This window comes from Asterias rubens, chromosome 7 (assembly GCF_902459465.1).
Source record: "Asterias rubens chromosome 7, eAstRub1.3, whole genome shotgun sequence".
In the NCBI taxonomy this organism is placed as follows: Eukaryota; Metazoa; Echinodermata; class Asteroidea; order Forcipulatida; family Asteriidae; genus Asterias; species Asterias rubens.
The window spans coordinates 13,881,707-13,896,410 of record NC_047068.1 but is presented as its reverse complement, the minus strand read 5'-3'; the positions used below and the strand labels follow the sequence as shown (position 1 = coordinate 13,896,410).

The following is a 14,704-nucleotide window of genomic DNA, read 5'->3' as shown; positions in this document are numbered from 1 at the left end:
TAGAACTTGATCGAAGATTCCTTGATGGAGTGTAAACTTGAAGCAGTTCATAAATATAGTGGGGAGCCTTGCCATTAAGAGCTTTGTGGACAATGAGCATCAGCTTGAAGATGATTCGTTGAGAGATAGGGAGCCAGTGTAGTTGTTTCAGAATGGGGGTGATAGAACACGATTTTCTAGACAGTGTCACAATGCGGGCAGCAGTATTTTGGAGCCGTTGAAGTCTGGAAATCTGGTTGTTAGGAAGACTGTAGAGAAGAGCATTGCCGTTGTCAAGACGAGAAGTAACAAATGCGTGAATGACCTTTTCAGTGGCACTTTTGTCCAAGTACTTGAAAATCTTACCTATATTCCTGATGTGATATGATGATAAACGAACAATGTTGTTGATGTGTGGCTGAAATGTCATTGATGAATCAAAAATAACCCCTAAGTTCCGAGCTTTCAGCGAGGGAGCTATCCGAGCATCACCGATGGAGATGTATGGCACTGAAACCTTAGTTAACTGTTGACGTGACCCAAATAGAAGGAACTCTGTCTTATCATCATTTAACTTCAGGAAGTTTTGTTGTGTCCAACGTCGAATCTCTTGGATGCATTTCTCAAGTCTTGCAATAGATGCATTGGCGTTTTCTTGAGAAGATTTAAACGTGATGTATAGCTGAGTGTCGTCTGCGTACACATGGTAATTCAGATTAAATTTCAGGATGATGTCACGAATCGGTAAAGTGTATAGCGTAAACCACTGCGGGCCGAGTACCGACCCCTGTGGCACAGAGTAGTTCAAAACAACAGGGTCGGATATCGCGGTGCCAATACATACATGCTGAGTTCTATTGTAGAGATACGATTTGCACCATGCTAGGGCTGTGTCCTCTATGCCAAGGTGATTCTGGAGCCGAGAGAGAAGGATGTTGTGATCGACAGTGTCAAAAGCAGCACTCAAGTCTAGCAGGACTAGTGCTGTAAGGTTACCATTGTCCATTGCAGAGAGAATATCGTTGCTCACACGGACTTGTGCAACAAATATGCGCTACTCAGCTAAATCAATCACAAGAACCAACTCTGCCCCTCACAGGTACCCATTTACCCCTGGGTGGAGAGAAGCAATTATAGTTAAAGGCAGTGGACACTATTGGTAATTACTCAAAATAATTATTGGCATAAAACCTTTCTTGGTGACGAGTAATGGGGAGAGATTGATGGTATAAAACATTGTGAGAAACGGCTCCCTCTAAAGTGCCATAGTTTTCGAGAAAGCAGTGATTTTCCACGCATTTGATTTCGAGACCTCAGATTTAGAACTTGAGGTCTCAAGTTCGTGTGACAAGGGTTACTTTTCTTTCATCATTATCTTGCAACTTCGATGACCGATTGAGCTCAAATTTTCACAGGTTTGTAATTTTATGCATATGTTGAGATACACTAACTGTGAAGGCTTGTCTTTGACAATTACCAATAGTGTCCACTGCCTTCAAGTGTCTTGCTCAGGGACACAGGTTCATGACTGGGACTCGAACCTACACTCTGCTGAACAGAAACACCAGGGCCCAATTTCATAGAGCTGCTAATCACAAAAATTTGATTAGCATGAAATTTCTTCCTTGAAAAAAAAACCTGATACCCAACAAAATTTCCATTTGATGCGTAAAAAATTATTGCTTGTACTGATATTCAGCTGTTGTTTGCTTATCCTGAAAATCCATGGAAATTTTGTTAGAAATCCTGTTTTTATGAAGGCCAAAATTCCATGCTAAGCAATTTTTTGTGCTTAGCAGCTCTATGAAATTGGGCCCAGAGCTCGAGTTCGGTGCTCTTTATCTGCTCGGCCACGACGCCCCACAATAGGTCACATATCAGCCTTACCTTATTGGCCACATTAACCGATGCACCATGGGCGACCAAATGCTCCATAGACTCAACAGTGTTTCCCATGGCAGCCAGATGCATTGCGGTATCACCTTCCTTTAAAGTTAAAAAAAAGGAAGAAAAAAAAGAAGAAAAAAAAGAGAGGAATCAAAGGTTGAAATGTCAGGCCATTAACTATTTGGGGCATTTTTAAGACAGATCCATTGGTTGGTGAGCAGCCAGATTGTGTCTTCTTATTAGGGATTTATCTTACTGCATGAACATATTCACTCCGAGTTGAAATACGGCTTTCATATGTTAAGTTTTATTGTTTGCATCTAGATTTATAGAGTGAAAACCATTGAACGTTCCAAAAACCAAAGATATCCCTTGCCTTAAAAGGAACACGTTGCCTTGGATCGGTTTGTAATCGTTTGTTATAAAATGCATGGTTAGAAAGATGTTTTAAAAGTAGGATACAATGATCCACACAAACATGCCTCGAAAATGCATGGTTTTCCTTTTTACTATCGACTAACACAGTCGGCCACTATTTTTGACTCCCAATAATGGCCAACCGTGTTTAGCCGTGCCATTTCAAGAGATTTGTGTTGATCATTGTATTCTACTTTTCAAACATCTTTCTACCAATATGCATTTTATATAAAAAAAAAACGGTTACAAACGCTATTTTATAGACCAACTCGTCAGATCCTAGGCAACGTGTTCCTTTAAAATGTTGTCTAAGTTTATCAGTGTAACTTTATGTATCAAAAAGAAGTTCAGAATATTGTGTCTGTAGAATCTGCCCTATAATTAAGTTGACCTTTTATAGAGTACTGCCATGTTATTAATAATTCAAGATGGCAGCTCACAAGAATTTGGGAGGGGAACAATAACTTGATATACATTATCGTGGCCCAGTATAGAACAAAAAGAAGAAAATAGTTCTGTGCACTTACATCGTCTGTGATCTCCAAGTTGGCACCAGCCTCAACAAGTAACTTACATACGCCGGCATTCCCCTGAGCGGCTATATGCAGTGCTGTTCTGTTTTTCTGAAAAGCACACACAAAATATAAGAGCTGAAACAATCACACACTGTAGTTGAGAACAAATGCATAAAGTGCTCAAATTCTCAATTAATGCACCATGCCTTACAATAAAACAATCCTAAATCCCTTTTTATTGGCCAAAGATAAAGACTTTGATAGGAAAGGTAAAAACCATGACCTACATTTTTGTGCATGCATTACATGTATAATACAGGACCCAATTTCTTAGAGCTGCCTATTTAGCAAAAATATTTAGCAAAAGTATGATACCAGTTGCAGAAACTGGCTGGTAAACTTATTCTGGTAAGCAAATTATTGCTGTGCTTATAGTTCTTTTTGTGCTTAAACATGGACTATAACGGTACTCCTACATTAAAATCACTATCAGAACTTGTTTATGTTGTGTTCAGCTATCAATTCATTGTTGTGGTCATGTTTTTCTCCAAATAATTTTGCTACAATTTGACCGAAAAAATTTGACCTTGATTCTTCGATTTTGAAATTTCCCGCCCTGTACTGGTTCCCGGCTATTAAACCAACACTGAAATCCAAGCGGATTTGTAAACCAGCGGACGTCATGAACGCGGTCAAAAAATGGTGACGTCACACCCATGAAGCAACGAGAGTAAACAAAGATTACGCCATGTTACTCTGTGTTGTGTATGCGTTTTCATCCACACTACAGGCGTGCGTGTGTGCTACGAAGCTTTTTGTTTCTAGTGTATCAGCTATAAATACTGCCGACTATTTGGTTGTTTGTGGATGCACTAGAAGTTTCAAAGTTTGTGTAAGAAGCCTGGATCGATTCCGAAATTTAAACCTCTAAACATCGAGAGAATTCAGGGGGATCTTCTACCACCAGGCCCCAGCCAGTGCTGCTTGTGCATGCTACGAGTACGACGACGACGGGGTCCCTCTGCCGTGGCCCTGGTCGCAAGTGGCCGTGGAACAGCAAAAGAATCAAGTGGCATTACAGAAAAGAGAGGGAGAAAAGCCTGGTAAGTACTTGTTGATAATTTTTAAAAATCTACTACTGAGAAACTATCTCCATTATTAATTCAGGCCCAATACATGTACATGTATTTGTAATAAGAAAAATAGTAAACAATCTCTACCCTTTTCATGCAAGGAACAATCATCTTGTTGTCAAATGACACGATGTGCATGCTCTGAATCTGACCCGACTACCATAAAATAGCTACATAGTGTATTGACTCTGTTGAGTGATGAATCCATGTAGCCACCCAAGTGCTTTTGGCATGTTTATGCCCTGGTTTACACTTTCTGGCATGTTCATGCTCAACCATGTGTGAACACTATATTAATCCATTTAAAAAGTTGATTGTTACAGTTAACAGTTTATTGGCCTCGCCGACATGTATTTATATTGGTCTATACTGGATTGCTGGACATTGTTTTTGCCAAAGCTGCCTAAGAATTGTACGCTTTTTGTTTTAAGGCACAGCTCAAAAATATGTTCAAACTCCCATCCATATAATTGCCCATCCATGGTCATTCAGATTTTTTTCTCTCCTAATTCAGGAATTACCAATTCCAGAGAAGTTTAGTGTGAAGTTTTCCTATAGCTGTGTTTATTGGCTTGGCACGGTTAATTACATGGAGTGTTTACTATATTTGCATTTGTAAAATAAGGCCCGTTCTTTTTCAGCACTAGTTTTTTAATTTTTTAATTTATTTATTTATTTTTTTTTAAATATTTTTTTTGCACAGAAATAACTCGCAGCTCTACACTACAATGAGAATGCAGGACGAAGACAATGCAGGACGGAGACATGCTAGCCAGAACTAGAAATGGAGACCTAAGATTCTCAATAGCACTTTAGGTAAGTAGTAGGCCTATGCATGCAAATTTTCAGAGGATCAGATGATTTCTTCATTTTAGTTTTTCAGCTGCCCCTTTGAAAACTGTTCACGGTGGAGGGGGGGAGGGGATGGGGTGTTGAATCGCAAGAACCCCCCCCCACCCCGATCTGTACCTGAACAGTTTTGTACTAGGTGTAGATCTGGGGGAGGGGGGTGGTTGGAGGTCATGTTTTCTATCAGACATAAAGAAAACCTGCCCCCTTGGTTTTGTTGCATGTGGACTCCTTTTGTTCTGGTTTTGCGTTAACTTCTGTAAGGTTCTTTTCAAAACTACGCCAACTCAAAGAGAGATTGTCAGTCTGTGGTGTTACGTCAAACCTTCCGAGATTGTATTTCTGCCTTGTAAATTTTCAAGAAATCCCACATAACGATTATTTGGTTTTGTTTTTTATTTTTCATTAAACAGATACGCAAAGAATGCATGCACAATGCACTTGTTCGTTGTCAGCAGGGTGACAAGACATGAAAACAACTCCATCCGCAGCTGATGTGTAACCCCCGTGTCATTGACATCAACCTTCACCAGCCGGAAAAGGATGCAGCAGCTTTTTTTTTTTTGGGGGGGGGGGGGGTGGGGGTTCAAAGGCAGTGGGTTCAACTTTGTTTGAAGAAAGAATGACCTGTGCCCAGTTTCATGGATCTGTTCACCACCAAATTCTGCGCTTATGATCACCGTTCTCTGCTTACGTCCAAACGCTAAATTTCTGCGCTTACTTTGTAAGCGTAGAATGCCTGGTATAAACCAAGAATGCACCTATGACCCGCAAAAGCCAAAATTCGCTGGTAACCTGTGAAACGCGCTTGATGTAAGCACAGAATTTCCTGCTTCCGCAAGTGTCGATTCTTTGTTTACAGTATGCAGATCCATGAAATTGGGCCCTAGCCTGTACACATTGATTTTTTGGTGTTTCTTTTGGTGGGGGGGGGGGGGGGGGTTCCATGGTAGTAGAATCAACTTTGAAGAAAGAATGACCTGTGCCCAATTTCATGGATCTGTTCACCACCAAATTGTGTGCTATGATCACCGTTCTCTGCTTACGTCCAAAGGCTAAATTTCTGCGCTTACATTTGTAAGCGTAGAATGCCTGGTATAAACCAAGTATGCACCCATGACCCGCAAAAGCCAAAATTTGCTGGTAACCTGTGAAACACGCTTGACGTAAGCACAGAATTTCCTGCTTCCGCAAGTGTCGATTCTTTGTTTACAGTAAGCAGATCCATGAAATTGGGCCCTAGCTTGTACACATTGATGTGGGTTTTTATTTTATTTTTTATATATATTTTTTTTTTGGGGGGGGGTAACCAGGGTAGTACAATCAACTTTGTTTAAAAACAGAATAACATGGTCTGTACACAATGATTTTATTATATTCTTTTAATGTACAACTTAATTTACAATTTACAAAGAGAACCACAGCTAACTAGGTACATAACATGGCTTAGGTTTTCTTTTTTAGGGGGAGGGGCGTTGACAGGGTTGTATAGTTAACTTTTTTTGATGACGGAATGTTCAGATGATTTCGCTATCACTAGGCAACCTTTTTTCAATTTTGATAGTTAAAACTGAAAAATAAACTATTGTCGTTTGCAAATACATACAGTTTTAGTGTTGTCGTTATTTTAGAGGTGTACATGTAGGCTTCTCTTTTTTTGTTTTGTTTTTATATTTCTGCTAACCAAGTTGAATGTTGTTACCATGTTAATCATAGTGTATTGTTGACAACAGGGGACAAGTTTATTGCACATAAGTGCTAAATTAATCAATTTGAACCACACACCTAATTTTATAAGCCAGAGTAATTTACATTTTGTGTCTTTCAGAGGAGTGGGTGGTTCAAATTAAATTAATCAATTTGAACCACCCACCCCTCTGAAAGAAACAAAATGAAATAATATACATGTACATTTATACGTAAATTATTATGGCTTATAAAATTATTTCTCACTCTCTCCGGATCATTATAACTTGGAAAATTGTTACGACTGAAGACAAATAAACCAAAGCAAAGCTGCCTAATCCGTTGGTGGATACGAAAATCCTTCCACTGTACTGTACACTAGGGTTTGGAAATGTCCTTCGTGTTGCTGCCACCAAACATGATGTCAGTGGCAGCAGTTGAACGGCCAAGATAGTCCTAAGCTCACCACTTGCTGATATTCAACATTGCAGTGTTTTCTGTAAAACAAAACAAAAGAATTCATACAAAATTATTAACAAAAGAATTCATACAAAATTATTAACAAAAGAATTCATACAAAATTATTAACAACAGATTTGTGGTTTGCATGGTGAAGTGTTAATATTGCATGTGTGTACCTGAATTGCTTTAAACCTATACCCATGCCAGAAGGCAATCATAATCCAAAGTAACAGTTACATACATGTACATGAGATATTTTGTGTAGATGCACATAATATGTCAACCACCACGCAGTTACTTGGTGGAGAAAAACAACAACATAGGTAATCTACAATATCAGTTTAAATTGATAATGTATGAATTTTGCCAACAAAGTATAAAACGCAAGACAAAAATTACCCCTCCCCTCACATTTCTACTGCCTAAGTCAGTGCATGTGTTGTTCACGTACATGTATTATAACGTGAATGGAGGTAAACAATAAACCTTGTCCATCATGTTCGTTCATGTTTTAATTTAGTCAAGGATAGCCTTCAACTATTTTTGGGAGCAGAAATAAACTGATCAAACGAAGCATCATTCAGTATAATTCATGAAACGTTTTGTGGCCTTACCAGTCTGTCTTTAGCCGTCGATCATCAGGGTTTGGCTCATTGTCTTCGGCCTGACGATCATCGTCTCCGGGCTGGTTAACTACATGTACTCATAACACGTCTTCGGCTTCTCTCTCGTCCGGTGAGATCCCCTTATCGCTAGAGCCCTCACTTTCCTCTGAAGTGCCTCCCTGAAATGCCTTTTCCTCATCTATACTGTGGTTTTCCCAAGACCCGCTGCCATCGGACATTTTCGCTGTTTTTTGTGTCAAAAAAATGCAGCCTATTGTGTCCGATGTTATTCCACATTCAATGTACATGTAAAATGCACGCACACGATCGACCTGACACACTGTGTACAGAGCTTCGGTACGTGGTGTGACGTCACACACTGTGTATGAATGGTTCGTGTGTCACCGGCTTTTGCCGAAACTGAGTTTTCTGGGTCGGAGTACGCCGCGCGAATTTGTGTTTTTTTTGCATGAAGGAAAAGGTTTTATTGAATACTACTAAAATATCAGTCCTTATTTTACATTTCTTGTACAAAAATAGTAATATTGGCTATATCAATAATCCGTTATAGTCCATGTTTAAGAAACTCAATGGAATTTGGGCCCATGGACCTATTTCAAAAAGACTGTAAGCACAAAAACTTGCTTAGCACAGACAAGAGAACCTAGCTTTAGTTGGACACAGGCAGGCTAAGATCTTAAGAATACTTGCATCTCCTTCAAGTTTTGCTTCGAGATCAGCTCCGTGGTCCAGCAGGATCTTGGCACAGCCATCAACATCATCCTCTTCATCCATGCTAGCTGTGATGCGAAGCGGGGTCCAACCCACCTGCCAAAAAGGTCATTCAGTAATGATCAGTTATAAGGCACCGGACACTATTGGTGATAACTCAAAATAATTATTGACATAAAAACTTACTTGGTAACAAGTAATGGGGAGAGGTTGATTGTATAAAACATTGTGAGAAATGGTGTTAATACATACTTTTTGAGAAAGAAGTAATTTCTCACTAAAACATTTGAATTGAATTCCAGACCTCTGCTGAGGTATCGGATTCAAGGCGTCTAAAAGCGCGCAAACAACGTGTGTGACAAGCGTGTTATCACAATTTTGACGACCAATCGAGTTCAAATTTTCACAGGTTTGTTATTTTATGAATATCTTATGAAGACTGGTCTTTGACAACTACCAATAGTGCCCAATGTCTTTAACAAGTTTGTCAGATACATGATTTGTGAAGAAAACTTGGGTGACAGGTACTTCACAAGTTCCTTTTGAGGACGTTTTAGGTTGAAACAATTAGGAATTTTGTTGATGTTCGTCTCAGGAGATAAAAATTATTTCAGCAGGTACAACACATTTACGCTAGTCTCCAGAAAACATTGCTTTGTGATTTTCACTTTTTTTCTCAAAAACTAAAGAACTATAAACAACTTGATCTACAAAAGGTATCAAACCCCTTCATACCCGCACACAGACTAGGCAGTTTGGAAAACAACGTGCCACCTTGATCCAGCTATTAGGAATGTGTGCTATGTAAGATGTAAAAGAACCATTTACTTTGCATACCTTCAATGATGTCATTATATTAACCCCTATGACAGATGGCAGTATGAGTGACTTACTAGTGCTGGTTCAGGTCCTTCTGTTGTAATGTTAACATCAGCTCCAGCATCCAGCAATGCTTGACACACCTCAGCATTACCCTTAGCCGCAAAGTGAAGTGGTGCTATACCCGTCTGTTTGTAACAACAATGATAAGAGACTCAAAAAAGGGCATGGCTTTTACTTCTACAGGTCTACAGACAAGATTAACTGCAAGACTGCAGAATACATCCTTCTATTAACTACAAGACTGCAGAATGGATCCTCCTGTTTACATATTTCATAATAGATCCTTCTGTTAACTTGAAGATTGCAGAATGGATCTTTCTGTTAACTGCAAGACTGCATTCATGGATCCCCCTGTGCACTGCAAGACTGCAGCAAAGATACTTCTGTTCATCGCAATAGTGCAGTATAGATCCTTCTGTTCAATGCAAGACTGCAGAATAGATCATTCGGTTAACTGCACTACTGCAGAATGTATCATTCTGAAACTGCAGGACTGCAAAATGTATCATTCTGTTAACTGCAATACTGCAGAATAGTTACTCTATTCACTGCAAGACTGCAAAATGTATCATTCTGTTAACTGCAATACTGCAGAATAGTTACTCTATTCACTGCAAGACTGCAGAATGTATCATTCTGTTAACTGCAATACTGCAGAATAGTTACTCTATTCACTGCAAGACTGCAAAATGTATCATTCTGTTAACTGCAATACTGCAGAATAGTTACTCTATTCACTGCAAGACTGCAGAATGTATCATTCTGTTAACTGCAATACTGCAGAATAGATCCCTACATTCACTGCAAGACTTCAGAATAGATCCTTAATTTACCTAATGGAAGGTTTACTCAGAGTGAACAGAAGGATCCATTGAATAGATCAGGGATAGAGCCAGCCTCGCTACCATGGGCAGCGCGCCGTATCGATACCTCTCGTCACTAACCCCTGGTAGTTTATGTACTGGGAAACAACGCTGATTGGCTCATGCATTAGATGTCAAGTGCGTGCGCGCGTATAGTTTTAAGATTTGCTTGTTGATGCTCACGCCCGCGTTTTTATGACATGAACAAGCTTTTTAAAAACAAAAAGAAAAACATTCTGTAAGACGAAAGACATGCGTGCACGCGTAGAAAAGATTGAATACGTACGCTCATTAATGGCTCATTTAAATGTGCTAGCATATAGCACATTTAAATTGGCCAATTCCAGGGGTTATGATCAAGCAAGGCATGCTGGGAAAAAAATGGCACAGTGAGATCGATCACCCCTGGGAAAGAGGTTGGGATAGAGCATACTGTGAAAATGAATAATTACTTTGCTTTTCCGCTTTCCATGTCACGGAAAATCAGAAAAATATTCACTCACGCTTTGTAGAATAGGAGGGTAAATGTTTACTTTGAGTACAGTTAGCAGAATTGGCAATCACCGTAGAGAACAAATAGTCTTAAAGTTTCAATCAGAAAGCTCCCTGGCTGAAAAAAGTTCATACCAGTCCCAAACTCACCAACCTTATCTCTGATATCTGTACGAGCCCCAGCCTTAAGTAAAGCCTTGGCCACACTGGCATCATTATCAGGATGGCTGACCTCGTGTAAAGGAGTACAGCCCGTTGACTGGAAAGAAAGATCAACAACAAAAATATGCTCTTAATGATGAATTGAAAACTAGTCTAAGATCACAGATTTACATAAAACTTACACGGTATAATGATGATGATAGTAGAAAGCATAATTGTAATATTTCTGTTTGAAATGTCATATTTCGATGAGAAATAAATAAAAATAATTTCCCGTTTGGAATTTTATCGCTCGGTGAGCGTTTTATTCATTTTTTGTAATCAATGTCATGCAAAATGTTTTATCAGGTTGTCACATTTTTCACTAGATGGTCGATCAATCCCAAACTTGTACAGGTTGTCAGTTTATGTTTATGTATACCAGTATACTACTGGGTTTAAATCCTTGTGCGTGTATCTTATGCTTTTTTTGTATCTGCCTGTTGTTACATTTTCACATTTGGTGTGTTTTAAAAAACTTGTGTGAGCAATGCAATTTCTTCTTTTGAAGATCAATAAAGTTTTCTTATGTCTTATGTCTTCTTATGATGGATTACATAAAGTGTTTACACTGCCAGAACTGTTTTGTTGGCAAAAACCAATTCTGTAAATCATGAACAGCAGCTTCAAAAGGTCAAACAAGAACCCAAGTAGTCATAGTGAGATGGACCAAATGAACAGTACATACATTGAATGCTACATTGACATCAGCACCAGCATCAATCAGAACTTGACAGCATGTTGGTTTATTGGAAGCCGCGACAAGTATCGCCGTCTCTGCCTCTTCACTCTGGTAAAGGTGACGGAAGAAATTAGAACAAAATATCAAAATTGGACAAATTGCTGATTCCTTGAAGACTTTAGTGGTGAGAAGTGTTTTGCATCTAATTGAGAGGAATGGCAAGAAATCATTCAAATAAAACATATTTTGAGTAAAATATTTTGAGTATAACACTTCTTTTGGATGAGAGGTGTGGATTATCTGTATTGTATAGTGGCCCCTCTGGTCTTAACCCCAGTGACCCACACTTCTTGGTCTCAGTGGCCCTGGTTGATGGCCTCAGTGCCCACATGTCACCCCTCAATGATCCACTTATCCACAGTGGACAACTACTCTTGGTCTCAGTGGACCCCTAGTCTTGGCATCAGTGGGTCCAGTTTTGGACTTTATGGCCCTGGTTTGGGCCTCATGATCATGGACCCCTGGTCTTGCCTTCAATGGCCCTAGTCTTGAACTTGATGCCCCAGCTGTCTTTGCCCAGTGGCCATATGATCTAGGACTACTAGGTGCACCTGTTTTGGCCTCAGTTGCCTCCTGGTGGTGGGGCTCCTGGCCCATGGCCTTATCATAATTGGTCCCCCTGGTTACTGCCTTGATGCCCTTTGGTCGTTGTCTCAAAGCCCCCTTGTAATAACCTCAGTGGCGCCTGGTCAAATCCTTGGTACCCTTTGACTTGACATTGAGAAACTATTCTCATACACTTTAAGATTTTCCAATGCCCTTGCTCTGCGCAATATGAAAATAACCTTCAATGACTGCTGAAAGACCACATATTACCCTTTCATTAGCGACCATCCTGTGACAAACACACACACACACACACATACTCGTAAAGGCCTGCAAGTGGGGACCTGTTTGTGATACTATACAAATGTGGACTTCTTTATTTAGAGGAATTTTGCAATTTCACCATAATTACTATTTAATAATAATGTCACTAAGAAAAAAAATTACAAAATTTTAAAGATTACTGTTTTGTACAGCTAGTTTTGATCACCGGTCAGGTTACCTCCAACCGGGGACTTTGAATTTTAGGCTTCAAGTGTGGACTTCGTTCATTCAATATCAAAACGGGGATCAAAATGTTCCACCAGCAACTGTGGACCTTAGGTAGCTTAGTATTCAACTGGGGACAATCCATGTTTGAATTAAATACAATTTGAAATTTCTCCCCAATTGTGGAGTTTATTAAGTATTCAACTGTGGACAATCAATGTTTGAATTAAATAATAATAACAATAATAATAATAATAAGGAAAATTTATATTGCGCATGTATCCACCTAATAAGGTGCTCAAAGCGCATGAAAAGAAGAAAACAGAAACAAATCAACAGAAGGATGAGGGAACATCGGGAAAACAAAATAAATAAACTACTGAAAAGCTGTTTGAAACAAATGAAATTTCAATTTGTCTTTAAAAGTGTCCACGGTGCCACTATCCCGAATGTGTTTTGGCAACAGATTCCATAGGAATGGTCCAGCGTGCGCAAAGGACCTGTCCCCCCAGTTACAATGTAGTTTAACACTTTTTCCCAATTGTGGAGTTTATTACAACAGCAACTGTGGACCAAAGGTAGCTTAGTATTTAACTGTGGACAATTAAAATTCCTCCCCAATTACACACCCTTCCACCTGCAACTGTGGACCACGTTTAACTGTCGAGTATCAACGTTTGAAATACTGTCTGAAATGTTAACCCAAAACATGGGCTGTTGGGTAAACCATTGATATATAGGTTGCAGACAATAAGAAAATTACCTTAGGCATGTAATTTTTCTCTTTCATTTTTGTCCTTACATCATTTCGGTTCCAATTAAAAGAGTTTTAGAGGCTCAAGTGGCTAACCAAAGCGTAACATTTTTTAACTCAATAAAACTCAACATCATGGTGTAATCAATAACAAGTAAGAAACATCAACAAATTATTTTCTTCAATCTTCAAAAACAACTTTATTTTTCAAAAACGTGTAAAATCTTCAACAATAATTTTCAACAAGAACACAAAACTTCTGTGTGAATTTGATTTCCCACCATGTTCCAGTGTAATTCACAGTCTACAAACTTTAACAGGAGCGTACATCAATTTTGGGAAACAAGTCTTATTTCAATTACTCCTAATATCCGGTGGTTATGTTTTAGTGAAAACGACAAACCAGAGAGGATTGATAGTTTTTCATTTCAAGGTGAGGGATAAAACACCTTTTCCCTGGATTGTTTTCTGTAGATGATTGGTTCTTTTTTATTTTTAATTAACTATCCTGTAATTTGTTTTTACAGTGGAATACATTGTTCACAACTTATTTTAAACCCGACAGGTTTATTTAGGCCATGCCTATGTCAAGCGTTTTACAGATACATACATGTAACAGAGATGATCCAACAAACTTTGGCTCAACTTCTCAGATTCTTTGACCATCTCACTTTGTAATTTTTCACAGGTTGGTTGTTAGACAGGAGTAGGAAAAACTATAACATGTTTAACAATGAAAACAGTCAAATATCTTAAAGGCTTCAGTTAATATGAAAAATGGTCACAATCCATGCTGACAACTTGAACAAGATATACCGTTAGTTAGCACAAAAGCGCATGTGGAATAAGAAAAAATATAGTGCTTCTGCATCCCACATCTAGCAAGGCAAAAATACCAAAATGGACAAGCTATATTTTCTATTTTCTACGAGTGCAAGAGAGGTTAGTAATTCACCTTCATGCAAACTTGATACATATCCTAAAATAACACAATATGCAGAGAACAGTGCATACAAACAGAGTTTGATATTGGTCATGCAATTTGTTTACAAATTGGATGCATTCAAGTGCATTGTCGTAGCGTATAACCACAAAAATAAATCTAGCCTATTCTTGCCTCTTGAAATGAAAAAAGCCAGATTTCACCGAGTGATAATATTCTGTGACCTTCTCCAATTGAGATGCATTCAATATTTGTTTTATATAACTCAAACATAATCCTTGTCATTTTAACAACAAAAAAGACATTGAAACTCGTCCACCTACACCCAGAAAATTCTAAAAACCCCTTCTAAGCAATGTGGACGACTCCACGAAGACACTAACCTTGTCTTGCCTTGTTTGGACAAATGAAAAGGGAACTTTATTTTGGAAGAACACTGCGAAGTGCACTGCGAAGCTTCACTTCGAAGTGCCCCCCTATCAATATATAAACTGCTTTATTAAAATTTGAAGCATCAATAATATCTC

The 14,704-nt window shown here is 38.8% G+C and overlaps 1 protein-coding gene and 1 long non-coding RNA gene across 3 annotated transcripts in view; one reads left to right on the top strand and one right to left on the bottom strand.

Moving 5' to 3' along the window:
* Nucleotides 1-14,704, bottom strand: part of LOC117292502 (serine/threonine-protein phosphatase 6 regulatory ankyrin repeat subunit B-like) — a 41,499-nt gene that overhangs the window by 7,112 nt on the left and 19,683 nt on the right. For both annotated transcript variants that reach the window (XM_033774567.1, XM_033774568.1), the window contains exons 7-12: nt 11,392-11,493; nt 10,657-10,761; nt 9,159-9,272; nt 8,245-8,361; nt 2,811-2,906; nt 1,867-1,965 (exon numbers count right to left, since the gene is read on the bottom strand). In XM_033774567.1, the coding sequence (XP_033630458.1) occupies nt 1,867-1,965; nt 2,811-2,906; nt 8,245-8,361; nt 9,159-9,272; nt 10,657-10,761; nt 11,392-11,493 (633 nt within the window). The remainder of the gene's footprint in view (nt 1-1,866; nt 1,966-2,810; nt 2,907-8,244; nt 8,362-9,158; nt 9,273-10,656; nt 10,762-11,391; nt 11,494-14,704) is intronic.
* LOC117292503 lies at nt 3,282-5,323 on the top strand. The gene is made up of 3 exons (XR_004519293.1): nt 3,282-3,901; nt 4,635-4,747; nt 5,194-5,323. It is a non-coding gene; the product is annotated as an uncharacterized LOC117292503 (long non-coding RNA).